Here is a 26,741-nt window from a genome sequence, read left to right on the forward strand (position 1 = left end):
TTGCACCAATAGGCATTCGTAGTTTACCAGTTCGGGGTTTAGTAAGAGCAAATTTGGGATTCAACTCCACGATAAACGGATCCTAGCAGCTAAGGGACGCAACTCCGCTCAGCTAATCAACTTTACCTGGGAATAGAAAAGAGTCGTGTCCATGTAACTACTAAAAAACAGGACGCTTAGGGGCCATTTAATATTTTAATGTGGAGAGGGGCTGGGCTTTTGTGTGCTAATTGGATATTTCTTTTAACTGCAGTCGCAAAACCAGATGCATTTAAAACAGCTATAAGCCTAAATGAAGCATTATTATTGCTTTGAAACATTTTCTGGGTTAAAGACGGTGGCAGAAAAGCTCAAGTGCTTGAGAAGACTCAATAGGATTAGGTGGTCGGGCTTTGTGCGTAAGCTGAATGGACAGACAGGCCGACATATTTTTATTACAGTCTCGCCCCAATTCATTACAACGCTGTTACATAATAAAATTCATGCTTGCCGCAAAAGGCGACTATGCTTGTCGTGAAAGGCGACTAACGGGATCGGGTGGTCAGGCTCGCTGACTTGGTTGATACATGTCAGCGATCCCAACTCCGTGGATCGATACTCATGATGTCAATCACTGGATTGTCTGGTCCAGACTCGATTATTTTACAGACCGCCGTCATAAAGCTGGAATATTGCTGAGTGCGGCGTTAAACAACAAACAAACAAACAAACAAAGCATAGACCACTCCGTAAGTAATGTATTTCACATATTTAGCATATATAATTAAAAAAACAGAAGCTGACTTGAAGCTTTATAAAACTCTTTTCCTTTTTTGTGTAAAATGTTATTGCACTTGTTTGAATGACTACGTCGCTCAACACTCTACAGAGGACAATTTAAAATGACATGGCATTCAACAACGTTAAGCCACTGAAAACACTCTCCTATCATCAAAAGGCATGTCAATATACAGTCCTAATTCAATTTGGACAGCAGTGCCACATCTGATAAAATGTTCCAAACCCAGACGTATTAATATATAATGGGTGCGGAAGTTAATTTTTTTCTTTCTTCTGGTCGAACCGCTCTTCCCCGTTGGGGTCCATGCCATGTAACCATGTAACCATGTAACCGCTTATACGGCTAGATTTAGGGCATACTTCTTCACACCCAGATAAACACAGATTGCACGATTCTGTTCAGCATTAATACAGGGCATATTATTCATTTCCCATATACAAGATCCATATTCTAAAACAGACCTTAACATCGTGCCATATGACGTTGTAAATGTACGGTGTTGCACATTATATATTTAAATATTTTATATGCAGGGATCAGTAAATCAAGCGATCTGCTGGCTGAGGAAGCACCTGCCTTTGTTATGAATACGCAGTTCGTCTCCAAGACTGATTGCGGTCTCAAATGTTTGATCTTTGACTTATTAATATTGATAAATAGTGTGCTGTTATTACACCAGGCACCGGATCCGTGAAGATTCCGGGGTAGAATAGGTCTTCAGAAACCCATGCTTGCTGTAAGGCGACTATGCTTGTCGTAAGAGGGGACAAACGGGATCGGGTGGTCAGACTCGCTGACTTGGTTGATGCATGTCATCGTATCCCAATTACGTGGATCGATGTTCATGATATCAATCACTGGATTGTCTGGTCCAGACTCGATTATTAACAGACCGCCGTCATATAGCTTGAATATTTTTGAGTGCGATTTTAAACAACAAATAAACAAACTGTACATCTCCTTTAAGACATAATACGTTAGTTATAACAGAATAATACATTTTTGACATATTTTTGGCGAAATAGGCATTCAAGAAAGTAGGATAACTCGTCACCGACATCTTAAAATGAACATTAACCCGTTTTTCGTCCTGTTAGAGGGCTATGTTTGCTAACTACACGTGCGCACATTTGGACAGTTTTTATTGACACACCTTATTGGTTGAGCGAGTGAATCTAAGTATGTACAGAGGGCGTCACGCCGCTATCAATGATTTGTAGGACTCTACAACAAGTTTGTCTCATTAAATGTCGCTTACGCGCTGTCGGTATACTGTCAACCACACAGATTAACTTAAAACATATTTTATGTTCATATCATAAAGAAATTGAAACATTAAACTTATTTCTTCAATCAGTTCAAACAGATCACTGTCACCATTTTCTCACATTGCACGAATTATTACCAGAAGCGTCACGCCGAAGACCTGGTCTCGATTCCTGGGTACGACAAGTAAAGTCAATTTGATGTCCATGTCAAACACCCCCCTCCAATTATAATTCTTCTAAAACATAAAACAGAGACACGATACATGTAAAATGTTTGTACTGAACGGTTAGCACCGTCAGTTTCATCTGTCAGTATGAGTTGGCCTATCTGAAGTTGGTCTTTCAGGAGTCGGAATCTAGCCTCTCGGTTTCTATTCTGCACTTGTAGTGTTGGTCTTCTGTTCTATCTTGGGGAATGTAAGGAACTCGTTCAGACCCCGCGTTCAGACCTCTTCTGACGTCCCTGTCAGCTGTTTATAGTTTTGTAGTGTGTAGTATTGTTCTCGATATAAAAGAACAATAATTATTGTCAGCACGTCATCGATCTCAATTGCGTGGATCGATGCTCATGATAATAATCACTGGATTGTCTGGTCCGGACTCGATAATTTACAGACCGCCGTCATATAGCTGGAATATTGCTGAGGGCGGCGTTAAACAACAACCACCACCCCACCACCACCCCCACCCCATCACCCACCCACCCCCATCACACACACACCCCCACACCCCACCCCAACCCCACACCCCACCCCAACCCCCAACCCCACCCACCCACCCCAAAAAAAGAAAAAGATTCAATGTACGATTTTTATCACCATTTTAAAAAAAATTCATTTCAAACCAAATTCACATTCATAAGAAATACAGAAATATATTTTAATAGTGTGTCTCATCATACACAACAATTTACACTGCACCTGAAATCTAGCATCGCTTGGTCACCCCCCAAGCTCCTGTTATCAAAACAGATGTAACATCTCAAAGGAAGCCGCAGTTCGGTCTGGTGAGTGAGTGAGTATGGTTTTACGCCACTTTTAGCAATATTCCAGCAATATCACGGCGGAGGAACCAGAAATGGGCTTCACACATTGTACCCATGTCGGGAATCGAACCCGGGTCTTCGGCGTGACGCGCTAACGCTTTAACCACTAGGCTACCCGACCGCCACCGGTCTGGTGAGACTTGTTGTGTTGTGAGACGCACACAGCTGAAACATCTCCAGCCTTATTGTAATGTTCCATGTGAGCACGTAGCAGTGAAGGGGTACCCGGTAGGATGGGTTGGTGATGTGACTGTTTACCTTCTAGTGTCTGATTTCAGCTTAGGTTGTATAATCTCCGGAGAACTGAGAATGAAAATCAAGCGTACACGGATCAGTTGGCTAGGGTAATAATGGGGGACTTTGCGCATGCCCTAGGGTGCGGTTTTGGTGCTTTATAAATATGAACGTTAGTAATATACCTGTACGAAGTCACACAAGCAACAACGCGAGATGTCTGAAACATCGAGGTTTCACCTTTAAAATTAACTGTTGAGAGTACGGGTGCCTTCACACTGTCAGTAGGGCACGGGTGGCTCAGTCGTCTGAGGCGCCGCTATTCGTTGTGCAGAGTTGCGTCCCTTGGGCACTCCAGAAACCTATGATTGTGGGTTCGAATCCCGGTTCGCCCCGATTACGTTTCTTGGTTTGTCAGCACCATACCCGTGCACCAGGATTTCACCGAAGTGGTAAACGTCTGAGACCTGCATCACTTGGGGCTTTCCTCCCACATTAAGCTGACACGCCGTGAAATGACTGGAATACTGTTAAAAGCGGCGTTAAACACAACTCACTCACTCACTTTTACCAAAAATGAATACGAAGAAACCATCACATCTATACGTTACCCCGGAGAAGTGCGGTGTGATCAAGCACAAACATTTCCTATCCCTGAAACATCGACTGAAATCTTTCACTTAACCGTTGGAGTGAAAGCATTTTAACCACTTGTCATAATAAGGCTTTGTGATGCAAAATTAAACATCCAGGTGACATGATGCAGCAAGTATTATAAGAAACAAGGTGTTACCAATAACGGCTTAAGACCCAGGTATCTCACCGGAGAAAAGATTATCTCCACAGGTCCTGCTGCAAGTGCTCTCACCAAAACCACATCCTGTTGACTTTATCGTCTCTCTGTGGGCTCCACGTGGGAAGAGTTTTCTGGTATATATACACGACAACTTGTCTCCTCATCACCAGTTCTCCTCTCCATTCAAAGGATCACAAGATTTTCACCATGAAATTCTCACTCATCTTCGTGTTGGCTGGTAAGTATTTAAATGAATGGTATTTTGTCTCATCCGTCTCGATTTTTTCAAATGCCCATTTTCAGGTGTAATTTCTTTTGTTCCTTTTAGATCATAGTCATGGAATTTGATTCCCAGCACTATGACACTTTTTTTAAGACCATATGTAATAAGGAGCATTCTCTTCATTATAACCACTGATCAAATTATCAATTAATCATTGCCAAAAAAATATATTTCCATATTCGGGTTTAAGCCATCCTGAGGCCAACACTTTCGCATTTTTGCAGTCCTTTTCATAACTAACAATAACTGTGCAAGTCCATAACATCTTACGACAGGAGTGATGCTATGCGGCGTCAGACAACAAACAAACACTCACTTCTTATGTAGATTGTATGAATGACAGGTGATAACACTAGTGCAGGATATGCGTAGTAATATCCTTTTCGCCAACTCCTGATGTCATCACTGATTTTCAGTGATCCATTTATATAATTTACACCACTTTTTTGCCTTATAACGCCCAATGAAATCGGTTTTGAAGATGTTCTCTGTCGCTGACGTTATATACCTTCGGGGGAGGTGGCACGGGTGGCCTAGTCGTCTCAGGCGTCGCGATTCGCTGTGCAGAGTTGCGTCCCTTGGGCACGCCAGAAACCTATGATCATGCGTTTTAATCCCGGTTCGCCCCAATTATGTTGCTAGGTTTGTCAGCACCATACCCGTGCACGTGGGTTTCACCGAAGTAGTAAACGTCTGAGACCTGACACTCGGGGCTTTCCTCCCACATTAAGCTGACACGCCGTGATATAATTGGAATAATGTTAAAAGCGGCGTTAAACCCAACTCACTCACTCACTATATATTTACATCTGTGAAGGAAGGAAGAGACCATAGACACATCTGCTCATATCGTACATAGTATCTGAAGGAATGTTAAATTATACATTTGCCAGATGTATTTTGGTTTCTGTAGCTTTCACGTTTCTGAGAAGGTTTAAAGATTTAGCTTGAATTTGTGGTTGAAGCAGTAAAATAGACATCATCACTTACATATGTCTTTCATTGCAGCTATGCTTCTGGCTGTCAGCCTTGCTCATCGCCACCGTCGGCATCGTCATCACCACCACCATCATCACTCCTCTTCAGTTAAGCACGTGCACCACTACCACTCTTCGGGATCCTCCGGCTCCTCCGGCTCCTCCGGCTGCGGCTGTTGTGGAGGCAGCTCCGGATCCTCCTCTTCCTCCTCCGAGGACTACCCCATCCCAATCCCCGTCCCCATCCCCAGCGGCGGCAGCAGCAGCAGCGGCAGCAGTGGTGCCTCCGACGCAGCCCTTCTGCAGGCTCTCATCAATGCTGGAAAATAGATGAAAATGTAAATAGACCATTATTCTAGGGCCTATATTTTACAGTCTAAAGACTCACGATCTATCATTTTCATTTTAATGGGAATGGCAGTGCTTCGTAATCTTCATCACTGATTCAAAGATGTGAAGATGTAAATAGACCATTATTCTAGAAAAGGAAACGTTATGCTGTAACCAATATATAGGATAATTCTCTGAGGGTAATTCTTATAAACTTACACATTATTAAGGTATTAACGCCGCATTAATCTGTCACGTCAGATTATCAAGGCTGTGGTTAGTGAATGAGAAATCTTGCGCCACTTGTAGCAATATTCCAATAATATCACTGCGGGGAACACCAGAAATGGGATTCAAATATTGCCCCCATGTGGGAAATCGAACCCGAGTCCTCGGGGTGACGAGCGAACGCTTTATCCACTGGGCTACCTTCAAGGCAGTAACCCTGTGTAGATGCCAGTGTAGATTTGGTCCCCAGCATTTTGTTGCTTGTCCAAAGAATCGACAATATTTGATGGATAGTCAGCCTATAGTCAAGCCTTGATGGCGTCTCATCTTGCCCAGGGGTGGTGGGTAGCCTAGTGGTTAAAACGTTGGGTCGTCACGCCAAAGATCCGTGTTCGATTCCCCACATGGGTACAATGTGTGAAGCCCATTTTCCAGTGTCCCCCGTCGTGATATTGCTGGAATATTGCTAAAAGCGGCGTAAAAACTCACTCACTCACTCATCTTGCGTGGACCGTTGCTTATGATTTCAGTCAATGGTCCGCCTGGTACATATTCGATGATTCAATATTCACTCACTCATTACTGTGAGAGGTATACCACTGCCTCGCTGTTTTGTTGAGGTCTTGTAGGTAAAAGGAGATTACTTTTTTATAAACATTAAAAAACACCATTCCTGTCATCTGTCAAATGGTCATGCATTTCATCTGAAATCGTTTTTATCTTTTTTAGCTGCCATTTTCGGATGAAGTCGTGGACGTTTGGTTCCTTTGGTTGTAATATTGGGAGCTTATGCTTAAATAAAAAAATTATTCGCAGAAAATAATATTCTCATTTCATACACAAAGAGGACGAACTCTCTATAAAGGGACTGATAGTTATGAATTCAGCATTTTGTCCACGCCACAGCGCTTACTGAAAACCTCACGGCATTACTGATAGGCATCATAAGACGATGATCTGTCTCCTCCTTCTGGGAACCCTCCTGAAACACCTTGGGGAGACACCTGATGGGGCGAATTAGTGAAATTGGTTTACCGCAGTTTTCAAAAGTATTGTATGATAAAGTAGACACAAGTTATGAATAACGACTTCTTTCTTACAGTAAAGGCGACCTTTCGGTATAGATCCATAAATTGTGTCTACTTTGTCACCCGTCAACTTCTAAGTAATGTCTATCAAACAAGTATTGTATGACCTTGTTATGCAGATCTAAGACCTTAACGGAATATTCACTACCTTTAACCCTAACACTTCAAAGAGTTTTCAAAAAGTTGGTTGGTTGGTTTGCTGTTTAACGCCGCACTCAGCAATATTCCAGCTATATGACGGCGGTCTGTAAATAATCGATTGGGATCGATGACATGCATCAACAAAGTCAGCGAGCCTGATCCCGTTAGTCGCCTCTTACGACAAGCATAGTCGCCTTTTACGACAAGCATGGGTTGCTGAAGACCTATTCTACCCCGGATCTTCACGGGTCCTTTTCAAAAAGAAGTAGACTCGTTTCTTGTGAATGTGGAGAGGGTTTTGTCACTTTAATTCAATTTCATTGGAATGACATTTTCATGAAAACATGCCATGTCGCCCCTCAAAGAAATCATTACCTAATAAACAATTTTATTTAATAACTGTGAAAGCCTATATTGCGCGAGTTGCATTTATAGTTAGTTTCTTGTCTACGTTTTACACTTACAGTGTATGAACAACCATTATCAGATTATCTTCAATGGCAATGCAATTAAATAAACACGACAAAACCTTGACTTAACCATGAGAAATCTCTGCTGAAAGCAGAGGCCATTGTAGTGAGTGAGTGAGTTGGGTTTAACGCCGCTTTTAACAGTATTCCACTTATATCGCGGCGTGTCAGCTTAATGTGGGAGGAAAGCCCGAAGTGATGCAGGTCTCAGACGTTTACCACTTCGGTGAAATCAACGAGCACGGGTATGGTGCTGACAAACCTAGAAACATAATCGGGGCGAACCGGGATTCGAACTCACAATCATAGGTTTCTGGCGTGCCCAAGGGACGCAACTCTGCACAGCGAATCGCGGCGCCTTAGACGACTGGGCCACCCGTGTCCCCCAGGGGCCATTGTACCGACTTTATCATTTACATAATGTTTATGAATAACTATCAAACAGGTAAGGGTATATATCTCTTTATAAGGATGAACAACAATTCCATATATCTTATCCTTACTTAGTACTCCAACTTCAAAATGCCTTTCAAACAAACTACCAATTTGTGATGAAAACAGTCTTTCGCGAAAAGATGAGCGTATCCTGTCCCACAGATGTCACTGATGCGTTAACTTTAGAAATATCCTCCACATTTCTACCACAAAAACGTTTTGAAAGCTTGATCGCTATTACCCTGATGAATCAACTTTTGATCAAGAATGGTATGACGCATTAATGGTATGATTGGAATATGATCATGCCCGACTTGACCTCAAAAGTTGTAAAATGAAGACACCAAAAACTTTAAAGTCCAGTTTCCACCCTTGCCGAACTAGGCTGGAATTCCTGGGCTCGATCGTAACGACACCAGTGGCTATTACGAGTAATGTCCCTTCTGAGCCTCTCCTTTAGACCAATCAGATTCCACCTCTCCTATCAATTGCATTTGCTTGAAACAAAACAGTGGCGCCCAGTCAAGACGATCTGATCGATAATCAAGGTCTATGTTGTGATAAAACGGGTCTTACATCGCGCAATGCGTGAGCACCTTCATTAAAAACATGAAAAGATTTGGAAAATATCTGTTGACAACGAGTTGGCGGTGCACATGCTTTGCAAATCCTGCAATCGATCCAAATCTGCAGGACAGTTTACGAACCGGATTTCGATTTCGGTGCGCGATTTTGATTGGACTATGCATAGACTCGTTAGTCCAGCCAAAATGTAACTCCATAATACCAGCCTAGTTCGGCAAGGGTGGAAACTGGATTTTTATGGTCAGTTAACTCTCTTGCCTCGGGAAGATGCCCTTTGGCGTGCAAGGAACCTAGTTGTACGATCGTGTGTTTGAATACGAGATCATGGTACTTGGTTTGTCAGCACCATACCCTTGCTCACGGGTTTCAGTAAGGTGGTAAACGTCTTAGATCTGCTTCAGGCTATCCTCCCACATCAAGCGTGGACTATGTAATACAACAGAAATACGTTTACTGATCCAAGTGGCGTTAAACTCACTCAGTCACTTTTACTTTTGAAGAAGACCCAGTTGCCATACTGAATGACAACAGTGTTTTGCATCTAAAGAAATACAATTATTTTGGTGAGATCTACATTTGTTTCAGTTTACTGATGCAAAGCAGAATTATTTGTCAAAAAACATGCTTGTGTTCTTAGAGTGGATTGTTATTAACATGATTGTAGGCCTCTTTAAAAAATGACAAAAGCGATTGGTCAACAGAAAGAGTGAGTGAGTTATGTTTGACACCGCTTTTAACAGTATTCCAGTCATATCACGGCGTGTCAGCTTAATGTGGGGGGAAAGGACGAAGTGATGCAGGTCTCAGACAATTACCACTTCGATGAAACCCACGAGCATAAACCCTAGAAACATAATCGGGGCGAACCGGGATTCGAACCCACAATCATAGGTTTCTGGCTGCCCAAGGGACGCAACTCTGCATATCGAATCGCGCCGCCTCAGACGACTGGGCCACCCATGCCCCACGATTGGTCAACAGATACATGATTCATAGTGATAACATGGCATTACACCACTGCCACAATCTAATTCGCCTAACATGTGGCCGGACGTTTCTCGTTTGTGAACAAACGTATATTCTGAAATCAGAGCAGTCCGACAGGGCTCCGACGACAGCCGTCAAACTAATGAAAAAAAAGGATGAATACTCAAATAGAAATAGTTTTTCACGTTTTAGGATATTTTCGCAATGAAAGTTAACCATTTTATTACATATGTTTATCTACATGAAGATGTGTGGACTTTTTAGATGAGAAACATATTGTAATCTGTTGAATGACTGTGAGAGATGCGAGGAATCGTCACAGCAGGCTGGGCTGTGGCAGAGGTACTAGGTTGACCGCAAAGGAACTGTGGATAGAACAGTGTTTTACTTACTTCTCATAAAAGAAATAAACAACAACAATTTTGAGGATGACTATATTTATCAAGGCAATTCCCAATCTGAAATGTATGTAACGAAATACAGTAAACTACGTTTATGACGAACACGCTTATAACGAATTGACCTATGTAATGAACTTATTTCTTAATCCCGACCATTTGTTGTATAAATTTTGTATATATGGTTATGCAAAGTTGCGTCCCTTGGGCATGCCAGAAACCTATGATTGTGGGTTCGAATCCCGGTTCGCCCCGATCATGTTTCTAGGTTTGTCAGCAACAGCACAGGTGGCCCAGCTGTCGAAGGTGCCGCAATTCTCTGTGCAGAGTTGCGTCCCTTAGGCAGAAACCTATGCTTATGGGTTCGAACCCGGGTTCGCTCTGATTATGTTTCTAGGTTTGTCAGAACCATACCGTAAATCCTCAAAGCAGGTCTTACCGCAGTGGTAGACGTTTGAGACCTGCTTCACTTCGGGCTTTCCTCCAATATGAAGCTGACACGCCGTGATATAACTGGAATACTGTTAAAAGCGGTGTAAAATTCAACTCACTCACTCTTTATAACCGGAGTTTACGGGACCACAAAGTGGCATGAACGTTTGCTGTACATCAGAAACACGCCTTCCATTTAGAACATCACACAGAACGCTGCACGGATAAGACAAACAAGAGTGAGTGAGTGAGTGAATATGGTTTTACGCCGCTTTTAGCAATATTCCAGCAATATCACGGCGGGGGACACTACAAATTGGCTCCACACATTGTACCCATGTCGGGAATCGAATCCGGGTCTTCGGCGCGACGAGCGAACGCTTTAACCACTAGGCTACCCGACCGCCCCAAGACAATCAAGAACAATTCGTGAGGAGTATATATCAAATGTCATGTTGACTAAGACAGAGAGGGGAATTGTATTAGACGTGAAAATTACGTCTTTAAACCTCTTCATTGACTCCCAAAAGCAAATATAAAACTTCACCGACAGAGAACGGCCAGTTTCAGCTCTCCGACGAAACAGATCCATTGAGAAAATAAACGACAAAACACGTTATCCGTAACATCAATGCTATGTTACTGTAGGGGCGGTCGGGTAGCCTAGTGGTTAAAGCGTTCGCTCGTCACGCCGAAGACCCGGGTTCGATTCCCGACATGGGTACAATGTGTGAAGCCAATTTCTGGTGTCCCCCGCCGTGATATTGCTCGAATATTGCTAAAAGCGGCGTAAAACCGTACTCACTCACTCACTCACTATGTTACTGTAAAATTAAAAAAATTAAAAGGGAAATCAATGTACACCATATATACGTTATCCTTAAGTAAAACGTGATCATCACATTCTGTATGGTATAACTATGCTTTTATACATTTACCTTTTTTTACCCCTTTCACTAATGTTGATGACAATATAAAGCCTCTTGTCATCACATGAAAGCAGTTTTTCTCCATGCAACATCAGATATCCCAGTGATGATGCAGCAAAGTCTATTTTAGAAACAACTTAAGACCTCGGAAACCATGGAGACAGGATTATCTCCACAGGTCTTGTTGCTCGTGCTCTCGTCAAAACCACACCCTGCTGACTTTATCGGCTCTCCACAGGCCCCACATGGGAAGAGTTTTCAGGTATATATACACGGCAACTTGTCTGCTCATCATCAGTTCTCCTCTGCTCACAAAGGATTACAAGGCATTCACCATGAAATTCTCACTCATCTTCGTTTTTGTTGGTAAGTAAATATAATTGTGTCTGGGCCTATGTTGGGAATAATTACTCTCGTGTCAGTACATAAAAATTTGTCTCTACGAAGGATCAAAACAAACTCAAAATGAAATTTTCACTTATCTTTGTGTTGGTTTGTGGTATGGTTTACGTAAAGGTTTTAATAACAGTGTGCATGTTGAATATAGATAGAGTGATTGTGTGAGTTGGGTTCAACGCCATTTTTAACAGTATTCCAGTTATATCGCGGCGTGTCAGCTTAATGTGGGAGGAAAGCCCGAAGTGATGCAAGTCTCAGACAATTACCACTTCAGTGAAACCCACGAGCACGGGTATGGTGCTGACAAACCTAGAAACATAATCGGGGCGAACCGGGATTCGAACCCACAAACATAGGTTTCTGGCTTGCCCAAGGGACGCAACTCTGCACAGCGATAGAAAGATAGATAGATAGATAGATAGATAGACAGATAGATAGATAGATAGATGGATAGATAGATAGAATACAAAAGTCCATAGATGAGCTGTATAATTTACTCAATCGGTTTCACGAATGTGATTTTCAAGAGTCATATATATAAATCATCAACCTCCACTGTCTCCCCTATGTAGGGATTTAAACCAACGGAGAATTATACATGAAACATATCTATAATTCCAGCTGTGCTTCTGACTGTTGGCCTTGCCCATCACCACCGTCGGCATCGTCATCATCATCACTCCTCTTCAGTTAAGCACGTGCACCACTACCACTCATCGGGATCCTCAGGCTCCTCCGGCTCCTCCGGCTGCGGCTGTTGTGGAGGCAGCTCCGGATCCTCCTCTTCCTCCTCCGAGGACTACCCCATCCCAATCCCCGTCCCCATCCCCAGCGGCGGCAGCAGCAGCAGCGGCAGCAGTGGTGCCTCCGACGCAGCCCTTCTGCAGGCTCTCATCAACGCTGGAAAATAGATGAAGATGTAAATTATTCTAGGGCCTATATTTTACAGTCTAAAGACTCACGATCTATCATTTTCATTTTAATGGGAATGGCAGTGCTTCGTAATCTTCATCACTGATTCGAAGAAATGTTGGTGAAGATGTAAATAGACCATTATTCTAGGGCCTATATTTTATAGTCTAAAGACTCACGATATATCATTTTAATTTTAATGGGAATAGCAGTGCTTCGTAATCTTCATCACTGATTCAAAGAAATGTTGGTGAAGATGTAAATAGACCATTATTCTAGGGCCTATATTTTATAGTCTAAAGACTCACGATCTATCATTTTCATTTTAATGGGAATGGCAGTGCTTCGTAATCTTCATCACTGATTCAAAGAAATGTTGGTGAAGATGTAAATAGACCATTATTCTAGGGCCTATTATTTATAGTCTAAAGACTCACGATCTATCATTTTCATTTTAATGGGAATAGCAGTTCTTCGTATGGCATATCTTCATCACTGATTCAAAGAAATGTTTTTGTTTGTTTTATATTTGTTTGATTAGTGTGTGAAAGATTAAAGGCCACTTTGGTATATCATTTTCAACACGATGAGACCATGGTGTGAGGAGAGACAGTGGAGTTCGTGTTTCGATTCCCTGGCCGCAGTCATACCAAAATCTCGTTAAGAAAGCACTTATTTTTATCCTGCCTGCCGCTTGGTATTAAGGGGATTGATTGGCTGGTAGTCAGTAGAACGTGTCTGTGTACGGTATCCATGTTAAACAATAATGTCGAACGCGTTGTTAAATCCGATTTCACCTCACTTGACCTCACACGATGTCATAAATTGCGGGGGCGGTCGGGTAGCCTTGTGGTTAAAGCGTTCGCTCGTCACGCCAAAGCCCCGGGTTCGATTCCCGACATGGTAACAATGTGTGAAGCCCATTTGTGGTGTCCCCCGCCGTGATATTGCTGGAATATTGCTAAAAGCGGCGTAAAACTATACTCACTCACTCACTTAAATGACGTATTTTGAAGACGTTTCCTTATCAGATAAAACCCTGACAATCCAAAGGTTTTGGTTTGTTTGTTTGTTGTTTAACGCCGCACTCAGCAATATTTCAGCTATATGACGACGGTCTGTAAATAATCGAGCGTGACCAGACAATCCAGTGATTGATATCATGAGCATCGATCTACACAAGTGGGATACGATGACACCCATCAACCAAATCAGCGAGCCTGACCACCCGATCCCGTTAGTCGCCTCATGCTTGTTGTAAAAGGCGACTATGCTTGTCGTAAGCATAGTTGCCTTTTACGACAGGCATGGGTTGCTGAAGACCTATTCTACCCCGGATCTTCACGGGTCCAATCCAATGGTCACCACAGAGATGGACACCGTGATCTGGTGTGTGGTTTTAGTCCAATATAGCTCCGCTGCTCACGGAACGTATCAAAAACATCCTGTTTCATGCATTAGCTTCAATTTCGGTTTTCTTTTTCAGTTGCCATTTTCGGATGAAGTCACGTTTTGCATCTTTGACGGAGAAATAAAAAATATCTTCTTAAGAAAATGGTTTTCTTTTCTGTCCCAATTCTGACTTGTACCATATGTTCCCGTGTTTTTTCAGGTGAACAATTGACTTGCCCTTGCATGTGTTTGTGACGGTAGCCACCGGTGGGGCAGGATACGCTCACCTTTTCACGAACACCTGGTATCATTACTATTTGATATCGATTCATAAACACATGCTCGTGATATAGTCGGAATCGTACAACCGATTCTGCTTTGTGCAGATATTTCTATTGGATATGGAAAGGGTTTTGTCTCTTTATTACATTTTGTCCTGCAAAGAAACGTACCTAACGTCATACTAGTGGGCTTAAACAACGCATTATTCACACAATAGGTGTCCACTGAAAGACCCCACACCAGATATTCCCTTGTATAACTGGCTGAAAGACAGCCATCGTGTTGGATCCACAGCCGTGAACGTTTCTAAAAACACATGACCTAGGTATGCAACAATGGAGTTGATGACCACAACACCAGTGAAATGCAGACGTTTTGTTTGTTTGTTGTTTAACGTTGCACTCAGCAATGTTCAAGCTATATATGACGGCGGTCTGTAAATAATCCAGTCTGGTCCAGACAATCCAGTGATTGATATAATAAACATTCATCCATGCATTTGAGATACGATGACATGTATCAACCAAGTCACCGAGCCTGGCCTCCCGATCCCGTTAGTCGCCTTTTACGACAAGCATAGTCGTCTTTTGCAGCAAGTTTGGGTTAAATAAATCACTAGGGCACACTCAGATACGCAAGTATGTTGTGGGAATTACTTTCAATCATCTCAGACAACAGATAGATGCCGGGAATTACTGATTTAGTTTTCTGTAAAATTCCTTTCTGTTACACGTGACATGATTTCATTATAATTCCAAGTGTTATAACAAATATGACATTTCTAGAAATTATATAAAACATCAACGACAGAGAATAAACAATTTCGATTATCTGTCGGAACAGATTTCATTGGGCATAAAGACCCGTGAAGATCCGGGGTAGAATAGGTCTTCAGCAACCCATGCTTGCTGTAAAAGGCGACTATGCTTGTCGTAAGAAGCGACTAACGGGATCAGGTGGTCAGGCTCGCTGACTTGGTTGATGTATGTAATCGTATCCCACTTGTGTAGATCGATGCTCATGATATCAATCACTGGATTGTCTGGTCCATACTCGATTATTTACAGACCGCCGTCATATAGCTGGAATAATGCTGAGTGTGGCGTTACACAACAACAAAAATATAAAAAATAAAAACATGGGACATAAAAAGCACAATAGAAGGGGAAAACAAATTGACGCTAAAACTGCTGGCATGACAATGAAAACATTGTTTGAGGATTAAGTAGCGCTTGGCTACCTTTAGTGAAGGTCTGACATACAGTAAACTACGGTTATAACGAACTCAAAGGGACTACTAATTTTAGTTCGTTATAACCGTAGTTCGTTATATGCATATATACAGCATAACTACAGCAAATAGTCGGGACCAAAATGTAAGTTCGTTATATCCGTCAGTTCGTTATAAGCGTGTTCGTTTTAACCGTAGTCTACTATTCGCCATGTCTAGATTGTCTACGGTGGTGTGAGAGTTCAGGTATGTTCCTGTAGCTGATTCTGGTCAAATTTAAGGTAAACTTAATGGGCCGTAATTAGTCAATAAGGTGTGTTAGGGATGAACGCTGTACTTCATGGCGAGCTGATTATCAGTATTTTCCATCCATACATCTACCAACATTATCGTTGGGTTAATACCATTCGTGACCAACTCGTGTTATTCCGGGACAAGCCGAATAGCGACTCGTGCCCCTCTCAGGGCCATTTTTGCGGGACCGCCTCCGTGGTCTTGTGATAGAGCGTCCGCCCGGAGAGCGGAAGGTCCAGGGTTCGACCCCGGGCCGCGTCATACAAAAAGACGTTAAAAGATTGTACTTGTTGTTACCCTGTCTGGCGCCCGGCATTAAGGGGCTAAAACAAGGACTGGTCGGCTCGGAGTCAGTATACTGTGTCTGAGTGGGGTATTCATGTTAAACTGCGGCATGGTATCTCAGTGAGCTAGCACTATAAATCGGCATCAGTCCGGACTAGTACAAGCAGCCACACACACACACATACACGTGCATGCACGTCGCTATATAAGTGCAATAATCTTGGACGCGACGTTAAACCCAATTTCACCTCACATCATTTTTGCGACCGGGTTCCGTCTTAGCGCAAACGGGCATACCTAAAACAATTGTCAACTCGTTGCGTAATGGTTCACACGTATTTCCCCGTATATTATATATATTTCAGGTGCAATTTAAAGCTCATCTGGACACGCGGAATTATACGGTATGATTGAACACATTTAACTGTGTCTTGGGTAAATTTTTAAATGCAAGACATGTGTAAAATCAAAAATTATTTCTGAGGGATTCTTTGACGAAGAACTTGAAATCATACGCGCATTCTGATTGGTTTGTCGTATTTTCGCACATAACATTCATCGATTGGGGGACGAGTCTTCTTGCAGGTTACGAAAAGGGGCGAGTGGTGACGAATGCTGTAGTAGACGTACTTTTAGGAGGAATTAGTACAACACTAGTTGGAAACAGAGATATACTGAACCCTCTTCCTTACTCCCGAATAGTTTTCTGTTTCAGAGTACGTTATACATGTATTGTTTTCCTGTTATTATTGTAGATACATGATTAGACAAAAAACAAATAAGATGCAGGTATTTCATATATTTATAACTGATTTTTTAAGATTTCAGCCCTAATAGCCCACTGAGTGATGATGTGCCTAAAGTACCGGTACTAGTATTATAAAAGTTATGACAGATCAACAGCATCTGATATGTACGTCAGCTATTTATGGGTATATTTATTGAGAAGGACGTTAAAGACAATTATGAAACTGTCGAAACTTATTTTTAACACATTACGAACGCATACGACTGCGTTCTGACAATGATAGGAATTCCAGATCATTGAGGATAGTAATCCGACTTTTTCACTTTTCGTGTCGTAGCGCCGTCTGATCTCAAACGGGAGCCATAATCGGCACTGTGTGAACGCAGCCTTACTTGATGTATCAAGATCATACGCCATACTGCACAGCTTATGAATGAATTACTCATTGTTTGAAAGAATAATATAAAATGCAACTTAGCTTCATTGGAATCTGTCAAAACCGGACTGTGACTAATTGGGCTTTATGTCCGGGCCACATTTACTGCATAGAATAATATATCCTTCATCCACAACTTTACTTCCAGTTCTTATACAATAGTCTCACTCTCTCCGGACCTCTATCTGAAGCCAGGGATTTACCTTGGTCGGTCTCTCTTCGATTCAAGAGTGAGTGAGTATGGTTTTACGCCGCTTTTAGCAATATTCCAGCAATATCACGGCGGGGGACACCAGAAATGGGCTTCACACATTGTACCCATGTCGGGAATCGAACCCGGGTCTTCTGCGTGACGAGCGAACGCTTTAACCACTAGGCTACCCGACCGCCCATCGAGTCAAGAGGACTCCCAACAGGACAATATAGGTACAAGAGTACAGCTTGGCACGCTTCACTTGATTTACAGGAATGTTATTGATTTCATAGCACATGCTAAGAAGCATTAAGTTGGGGAAATTATTTTTGACTGAAGAAAATTAATCATTGACACTCTGATTTTTTAGTAATTTCTTGCCTGAATAGAAATGTCGATTCCATGAAACATGCAAGCTACAATTTTGATAAATGTCGTGATTCCAAGAACCATAATGTTAATTATTTGTTTCCAACCTCAATTTGTAGGACGCAGTAATATGCGTCCTGTAAGTCTCAGCCAGTCTGGACCAGAAGACCCGTGAAGATTCGGGGTAGAACAGGTCTTCAGCAACCCACGCTTGCCGTAAAAGGCGACTATGCTTGTCATAAGAGGCGACTAACAGGATCGGGTGGTCAGGCTCGCTGACTTCGTTGATGCGTGTCATCGATCTAAATCGCGTTGATCGATGCTCATGATATTAATCACTGGATTGTCTGGTCCAGACTCGATTATTTCCAGACCGCCGTCATATAGCTGGAATATTGCTGAGTGTGGCGTTAAACAACAAACCAACCAACCATTTGGACCAGAATATACAGTGACTAATGTTATGAGCAAGGATTCACGCTGTCAGGGCACGTTGATACATTATCAACCAAGTCACCAGACCGCCTCCGTGGTCTTGTGGTAGAGCGTCCGCCCGGAGAGCGGAAGGTCCAGGGTTCGATCCCGGGCCGCGTCATACAAAAAGACGTTAAAAGATTGTACTTGTTGTTACCCTGTCTGGCGCTCGGCATTAAGGGGCTAAAACAAGGACTGGTCGGCTCGGAGTCAGTATACTGTGTCTGAGTGGGGTATTCATGTTAAACTGCGGCATGGTATCTCAGTGAGCTAGCACTATAAATCGGCATCAGTCCGGACTAGTACAAGCAGCCACACACACACATACACGTGCATGCACGTCGCTATATAAGTGCAATAATCTTGGACGCGACGTTAAACCCAATTTCACCTCACCTCAACCAAGTCACCAAGCCTGACTGCCCAACAATTGTGTCAATCCGTGACATGCTTCTTACAAGAAAAGCTTGCTCTGGACCAGTTCTTACCAGGAATTCGTACTGGGCTTGAACAGTATGCATTCAAATCCTTCCCCAAAATGACATAAACGAAAATATATGCCAATAGTTACATAGTTTAGTTTTTCTCCTTGATAAAGTTTCAATTTCCACTCAGAGGGTGCAAAGCTTTCCTTCAATGACATGTTTGATAACATGGAATGTGAATAACATTAAATTTCAATTGTTAAATAAATTTTAAGTAAATTCAAAACGTCAACGTAAGAGAATACCCAGTCTATTATCTGTCGAATGAAAGTTATCGATCACTGAGACTCAGCGATGAAACCAGGTGTTCCCGAACAGGTGAAGCGAGTCCTGCTATATCGGTACCGCCCGCTTACTACACACTTTTTTGATAAAACAAGTGTGTCAACTTGTTGCCACCGCCGCACCGACCCGTGAAGATTCCGGGGTAGAATAGGTCTTCAGCAACCCATGCTTACCGTAAAAGGTGACTATGCTTGTCGTAAAAGGCGACTAACGGGATCGGGTGGTCAGGCTCGCTGACTTGGTTGACGCATGTCATCGATCCCAATTGCGTGGATTGATGCTCATGATATTAATCAGTGGATTGTCTGGTCCAGACTCGATTATTTACAGACCGCTGGAATATTGCGCGGTGCGGCGTAAAACAACCAACCAACCAACCATCGCCGCACCAAGCAATACGCCTGCAATGCGACGGCGGCCTGTGAACAGTCGAGCCTGGACAGACAAAACAGTGATAGGTAAATTGAGCAATGATCCGTGTCGTCATGCTGTCAACCAAATCACCAAAACAGCCGGTCCATTAAAGTTCACGATCAATATACATCGCCGTCAATCTTGAAATACAGTAAACTACGGTTATAACGAACTCAAATGAACCACTAATTTTAGTTCGTTATAACCGTAGTTCGTTATAAGCATATATTCAACCTCTTTACATCAAATGGCCGGTACAACAAATAAAGTTCGTTATATCCGTCAGTTCGTTATAAGCGTGTTCGTTATAAACGTATTTTACTGTATATAAAACGCTTTGTGAAATATCAAAACACAGTTTTGCCACCATGCCTAATTTTAACCCGAACTATTTGTACGTCGTGAAACCTTGACAAACCGTTTCCCTCACATCTTACTGTTTTTCATTGATAATGTACAGTCCCTCGTGATGACATAAAAGCTGGTTCAATGAAAGCATTTAACCCAAGTCATCATAAGAGTTTGTGATGAAGTATAAAATCTAATGTGACATGATGCAGCAAGGTTTATTTTAGAAACAAGGTTTAATCACAACAGCTTAAGACCCAGGTATCTCATCGGAGATACGATTATCTCCATAGGTCCCTCTGCCAGTGGTCTCGCCCAAACCACATCCTGTTGACTTTATCGTCTCTCTGTTGGCTCCACGTGGGAAGAGTCTTCTGGTATATATACACGACAACTTGTCTCCTCATCACCAGTTCTCCTCTTCTCACAAAGAAAAACAAGACACTCACCATGAAATTCTCACTCATCTTCGTTTTTGTTGGTAAGTAAAGTGTATGAATTGTATACTAAATGTGAAAAACATTTGGATAACCATAAGCATATACTCACAGTAACCTAGTAACCTGTTTTGTCATTTGTTACTTGAGAATACCAGATGTTGGAGGAATTACTGTATTCTAACACGTTCATGTTTAATTACTTGCAGCTATTGCAAGAAAATGTGTTGCCAAATGTTACTAAACATCGCATCATTACCTCCGAAACCATCAACAGCATGAGAAGTTTTTATTTATACAAAAACACTGAGCTTTAACATGGCATCGAAAAATATATTAAAAAAATTTTTTATCAAATATTGCCGGTTGTTATTTTCTTCCTATGAACAGTCTATCATATTGGGCAAAGCAAAAACCAGACACGGCGCCATGATAAACTCTCTGTTAGCTCAAAAGACAAATCAGAAATAGCTAATCTGTGGATTTAGAAAGCAAGTTGTTTCAGTGTTTGATAAAAGGCCTGTTGTCATTTCAAAAATCACCTATCAAGTTTTCTTATTTTCGAAAAAGAAATGAAAGTTACATGTATGTCATTCCAGCTATGCTTCTGGCTGTCAGCCTTGCCCATCGCCACCGTCGGCATCGTCATCATCACCACCATCATCACTCCTCTTCAGTTAAGCACGTGCACCACTACCACTCATCGGGATCCTCAGGCTCCTCCGGCTCCTCCGGCTGCGGCTGTTGTGGAGGCAGCTCCGGATCCTCCTCTTCCTCCTCCGAGGACTACCCCATCCCAATCCCCGTCCCCATCCCCAGCGGCGGCAGCAGCAGCAGCGGCAGCAGTGGTGCCTCCGACGCAGCCCTTCTGCAGGCTCTCATCAACGCTGGAAAATAGGCGATGAGGTAAAGATAATGCTATGTTGTAGCCTGAAGTCCTCTCGAATTAAACAGTTCAAAGGAAAGTATCACAATTAATGTGCGTAAATTGTGTAACACAACATGGGGATTTTATCTCCACTTTTAGCAGTAAACAAGTTACACCGGGCAGTTTTCTTGTTCATGAGGGAATTTAACCAGACGTTTATCTCCAGATCTATGGTAAACATCCAATTCTCAACATCATCTGTGTATGAATAAATGATTTTTTCCTGTACTGGGGACTGAAAAGATTCCTGTTTAGTCCCAGATTCATGCTTTGTTTGTTTGTTTGTTTGTTTAACGCCGTACTCAGCAATATTCCAGCTATATGACGGCGGTCTGTAAATAATCGAGTCTGGACGACGCCGTGTCCGTTTTTGCGCATTTGGGATCGATGACATACATCAACCAAGTCAGCGAGCCTCACCATCCGATCCCGTTAGTCGCCTCTAATGACAAGCAGAGTCGCCTTTTACGGCAAGCATGGGTTGCTGAAGACCTTAGTCTGTCTTACAGACCCTGATACAAATATATATCAAATACAGCCCATGCAAGTCTATAATGTTTGGCAAGTCTAGATCACTGCAGTATCTGAAAATGAAGAGAGTCACTGGGCTCATTTTTATTATATTTTTATTAAGATAACTGAACAACTGTTTTTTTTATGTACGATATGTTCATTTCAGAGACTAGATTTTAGTCTACTGAAGACCTATTCTACCCCGGATCTTCACATGCATTGCTCCTGATACTGTATTTTTACTCTTTTTCAGTTGTCACTTTAAAGTCTCTGCCGGCAGCTTTGAATTTAACATTGGAACAAAGGATTGAATAAATATACTTTTAGGAAAATGGTGGTTTTGTTCCTTTCATTAATTTCTGACAATGATAAGCACACATAAATTATATGATATTCTTATAATATGAAAGGGGCGCAGTTAGGCTTGTTGTCTAAGGTGCCGCAACTCTTTGTGCAGAGTTGCGTCGCTTGGGCAGAAACCTATGATTATGGGTTCGAACCCGGGTTCGTTCTGATTATGTTTTTTGGTTTGTCGGAACCATACCGTGCTCGTGGGATTCCATCAAGGGGTAAACCCCCGAGACCTGCATCACTTGGAGATTTCCTCCCACATTAAACTGACACACCGTGATATAACTGGAACCCTATTTAACCCACCTCACACAATCACTATTATATAAAATGTGCTTCTGCTCTTTTAATTGTCCAAGATCTACCAAATATTTGTTGAGTTCTTGGACTACTTCTTAAGCATGGAAATATGCCATCTTGGTTCCAACGCCAAACCAGGGAAGGACCCAACTATGCTGGCTTCATATAGACTAATTATATAGACATTTTTAGAATGGTAGCACTTTATTTAGTTATTTAAAATCAAGAAATACTCACACAAGTTTATTACGTGATGAAAAGAAAAGTTATTATGAATATATGTAATAAGATTTTTTCAAGTCTTCCAAATAGTAAATGTTTCTGGCCTACCATACGAGGGTTATCTCAGAGTGTGGCAACTCGTGTACCTAACATAGCACTAGAACAATGGGTCGATCATTTTAAAGATGTGTTTGACAATCCAACAGATGAAGATGCGGTTATCACCGATACGACTATTAATGATATTCATAATGATATGCCTTGCTATATTCTGGACTCCCCCATTTCACGAGAGGAGGTGCTATATGCTATTAAGTCTTTGAAATTTGATTAATCCGCAGGAAATGACCCCCTCATTTCAGAATTGTTTAAACATGCGAATGATATTGATGTACCGTATCTTACAGTGCAGTTTAATTAGTTGTTTAATAATGCCAACTTCCCTGAATCTTGGTTTTTGGAAATTATTGTTGCTGTAATCCCACCCCATACCATAACGCTGCCGCCCCCGAACCGATCTTCTTCCATGACACAATGATTGACGTAACGTTCACCTCGACGTCGGTACACTCGAATCCGTCCATCGCTGTCAGTGAATAGAACTTGTCAGTGAATAGAACTTGTCCCCAATGCATGGCCGCCCAGCGTAGACGCTGTCTACACCACTGTAGACGTGCTTGACGGTGGTTTCCTGTCTAAATGGGACGTCTGGTGGGTCTTCTGGTGACAATCCCTGCACATCTGAGGTGACGACGTACAGTTTGTGAAGATATTCGTCAGGCCGGGGATGCTTCTTGCAGTCACTGTTGCTGGTTGGAATCGATTTCGTAGGTGTGTTGTTCGAATCCAGTTGTCTTGTCGATTATTGGTTACGCGTGGCCTGCCACTCCGAGGATGGTCTCTGACTGCATTCGTCTGTTGCCAGTGTTGTCATAAACACCAAATGGTGCTTCTGTGGACGATAAATTGTCTTGCAACATCACGTTGACTCGATCCTGCTTCAAGCATACCAATGGTTCGCAGACGCTCATTTTCGGACAGGCTGAATTACTTTCGTAATGTTGAATAATTGCGTAATTTTGTTTTTTTTCTGAGTGGTTGTTGTCAGCTCGATGCTAAACAATGCATATGGAATCCCGTTAGCTTACATGTTTTTATACCCATTCTTGGGTAGTGAAATGCATGGGGCTTGCATAAAAGTCAACTTTTGCATGGAATGCGTGCTTTTCTGTAGCAGTTACGTTTTTGTGACTTGATTCCATACATGTACTACAATATTGAAAACCAAACTTTACTTGTTTGAAAAATACACGAAAATATTGGTGTCACAGGAACTTTTGTTGTTGAGTATATGATCTGGAGACAAGGACTACTTTCAAATTACAGAATCTTGGGGTAAAAGGCAACATTTGGATTAGCTCGATTCTTTCTGAAAAGTCTATCCAAGTTTGAATTGTTCAGGACTTTCCTGGTATGCATTGGGCTGAAAATGGTACCCAACCCGGTAGTGTTAATAGCCCCGTGCTTTTCAAGCATATATGATCTGGAGTCAAGGACTACTTTCAAATGGCAGAATCTTGGGGTAAAAGGCAACATATGGATTAGCGATTCTTTCTGAAAAGTCTATCCAAGTTCGCATTGGTCAGGTCTTTTCTGATATGTATTTGACTGAATATGGTACCTCACGCCTCGTGCTCTTCAATATTATTATAAATGGCCTTTTTGTAAAGGATAAGGTACGAGGAGAGGTCTTTCTGCCTGGATGCAGACCCTAGGGGGTCGGGACTCCCTCAGGTCTGCATCCAGGCACCAAGACCGAATCGAGTCCCTTATCCGACTTATTAACCGAAAAGTTTACAAGAATTTGTAATGTTTTATTAAATTTTGTTTCTATTCTCTACCTTTTTAACCCATCACTCATATTGATCGTACCCCGCGGGAGTGCGCCAATCAGAGCTAACCATTTCGTCACGTGCTTGCCCCTGCCTCGAAATGCACGCGCTTTGAATGCTGACTGAGTGGCACATGGTCGTGAAAATGCACTCGGATGATGACATTTTTCTTACGCAAAGTAAGTTTTCCCATGATCTGCCCGCGAAAGACAATAATTTTCGTTTTCTACCACCAATTAGCTTTGAGGAGCTGCAAGGCGAGTTGAAAGACTCTGTACCCCTTAGGATCCGTGAAGATTCCGGGGTAGAATATAGGTCTTCAGCAATCCATGCTTGCCGTAAAAGGTGACTATGCTTGTCGTAAAAGGCGACAAACGGGATCGGGTGGTCAGGCTCGCTGACTTGGTTGACGCATGTCATCAATCCAAATTGCGTGGATTGATGCTCATGATATTAATCAGTGGATTGTCTGGTCCAGACTCGATTATTTACAGACCGCCGTCATATAGCTGGAATATTGCTGAGTGCGGCGTTAAACAACAAACCAACCAACCAACCAACACTATCATGGCTTCATCATAGTCTTAACACTTCTGTCATAGCTACATCACAGCCGTACCACGTCTGTCATAGCTACATCACAGCCGTACCACTTCTGTCATATCTTCATCATAGTCGTACCACATCTGTCATAGCTACATCACAGCCGTACCACTTCTGTCATAGCTACATCACAGCCGTACCACGTCTGCCATAGCTACATCATAGTCGTACCACATCTATGTCATAGCTACATCATAGTCGTACCACGTCTGTCATAGCTACATCATAGTTGTACCACGTCTGTCATAGCTTCATCATAGTCGTACCACGTCTGTCATAGCTACATCATAGTCGTACCACGTCTGTCATAGCTACATCACAGCCGTACCACGTCTGTCATAGCTACATCACAGCCATACCACGTCTGTCATAGCTTCATAAGTCGTTCCACGTCTGTCATAGCTACATCATAGTCGTACCACGTCTGTCACAGCTACATCACAGCCGTACCACTTCTGTCATAACTACATCACAGCCATACCATGTCTGTCACAGCTACATCATAGCCGTACCACGTCTGTCATAGCTACATCACAGTCGTACCACGTCTCTGTCATAGCTACATCATAGTCGTACCACGTCTGTCACAGCTACATCACAGCCGTACCACTTCTGTCATAGCTACATCACAGCCGTACCACGTCTGTCATGGCTACATCATAGTCGTACCACGTCTGTCACAGCTACATCACAGCCGTACCACTTCTGTCATAACTACATCACAGCCGTACCACGTCTGTCATAGCTACATCATAGCCGTACCACGTCTGTCATAGCTACATCACAGTCGTACCACGTCTCTGTCATAGCTACATCATAGTCGTACCACGTCTCTGTCATAGCTACATCATAGTCGTACCACGTCTGTCACAGCTACATCACAGCCGTACCACTTCTGTCATAACTACATCACAGCCATACCATGTCTGTCACAGCTACATCACAGTCGTACCACGTCTGTCATAACTACATCACAGTCGTACCACGTCTCTGTCATAGCTACATCATAGTCGTACCACGTCTGTCTCATAGCTACACAACAGTCGTACCACGTCTATGTCACAGCTACATCACAGCCGTACCACTTCTGTCATAGCTACATCACAGCCATACCACGTCTCTGTCATAGCTACATCATAGTCGTACCACGTCTGTCACAGCTACATCACAGCCGTACCACTTCTGTCATAACTACATCACAGCCATACCATGTCTGTCATAGCTACATCACAGCCGTACCACATCTCTGTCACAGCTAAATCATAGTCGTACCACGTCTCTGTCACAGCCACATCAAGGTCCGGGGTTCGATTCCCGGCCGCTTCATACCAAAAGACGTTAAAAGATGGTACTTGTTATTACCCTGTCTGGCGCTTGGCATTAAAGGGTTAAAGCACGGACTTGTCGGCTCGGAATCAGTTTACTGTGTCTGAGTAGGGTATTCATGTTAAACTGCGGCATGGTATCTCAGTGGGCTGCACTATAAATCGGCAACAGTCCGGACTAGTACAAGCAGCCACACACACACACACGTGCATACA

General features: G+C 42.6%; 2 protein-coding genes and 1 long non-coding RNA gene across 3 annotated transcripts; all 3 read left to right on the forward strand.

The window, feature by feature from the left end:
- The first annotated feature begins 4,295 nt into the window (after positions 1-4,295).
- On the forward strand, positions 4,296-6,758 carry LOC124139158 (transcription factor Maf-like). Its single transcript, XM_046506188.2, has 3 exons — positions 4,296-4,362; positions 5,416-5,722; positions 6,672-6,758. The coding sequence occupies exons 1-2, from the start codon at positions 4,332-4,334 to the stop codon at positions 5,712-5,714; spliced, it is 330 nt and encodes a 109-aa protein (XP_046362144.2). The 5' UTR covers positions 4,296-4,331; the 3' UTR covers positions 5,715-5,722; positions 6,672-6,758.
- Positions 6,759-11,662: 4,904 nt separating this feature from the next.
- On the forward strand, positions 11,663-14,247 carry LOC124139159 (lateral signaling target protein 2 homolog). Its single transcript, XM_046506190.1, has 3 exons — positions 11,663-11,773; positions 12,428-12,725; positions 14,205-14,247. Exons 1-2 carry the CDS (start codon positions 11,743-11,745, stop codon positions 12,715-12,717), a joined length of 321 nt encoding a protein of 106 aa, XP_046362146.1. The 5' UTR covers positions 11,663-11,742; the 3' UTR covers positions 12,718-12,725; positions 14,205-14,247.
- Positions 14,248-20,314: 6,067 nt separating this feature from the next.
- LOC124139160 lies at positions 20,315-22,149 on the forward strand. Its single transcript, XR_006861747.1, has 3 exons — positions 20,315-20,435; positions 20,991-21,297; positions 22,086-22,149. It is a non-coding gene; the product is annotated as an uncharacterized LOC124139160 (long non-coding RNA).
- Positions 22,150-26,741: the final 4,592 nt, after the last annotated feature.

The sequence above is a fragment of the Haliotis rufescens genome, unplaced genomic scaffold (assembly GCF_023055435.1).
Source record: "Haliotis rufescens isolate VD_foot unplaced genomic scaffold, xgHalRufe1.0.p SCAF_13, whole genome shotgun sequence".
Taxonomy (NCBI): domain Eukaryota; kingdom Metazoa; phylum Mollusca; class Gastropoda; order Lepetellida; family Haliotidae; genus Haliotis; species Haliotis rufescens.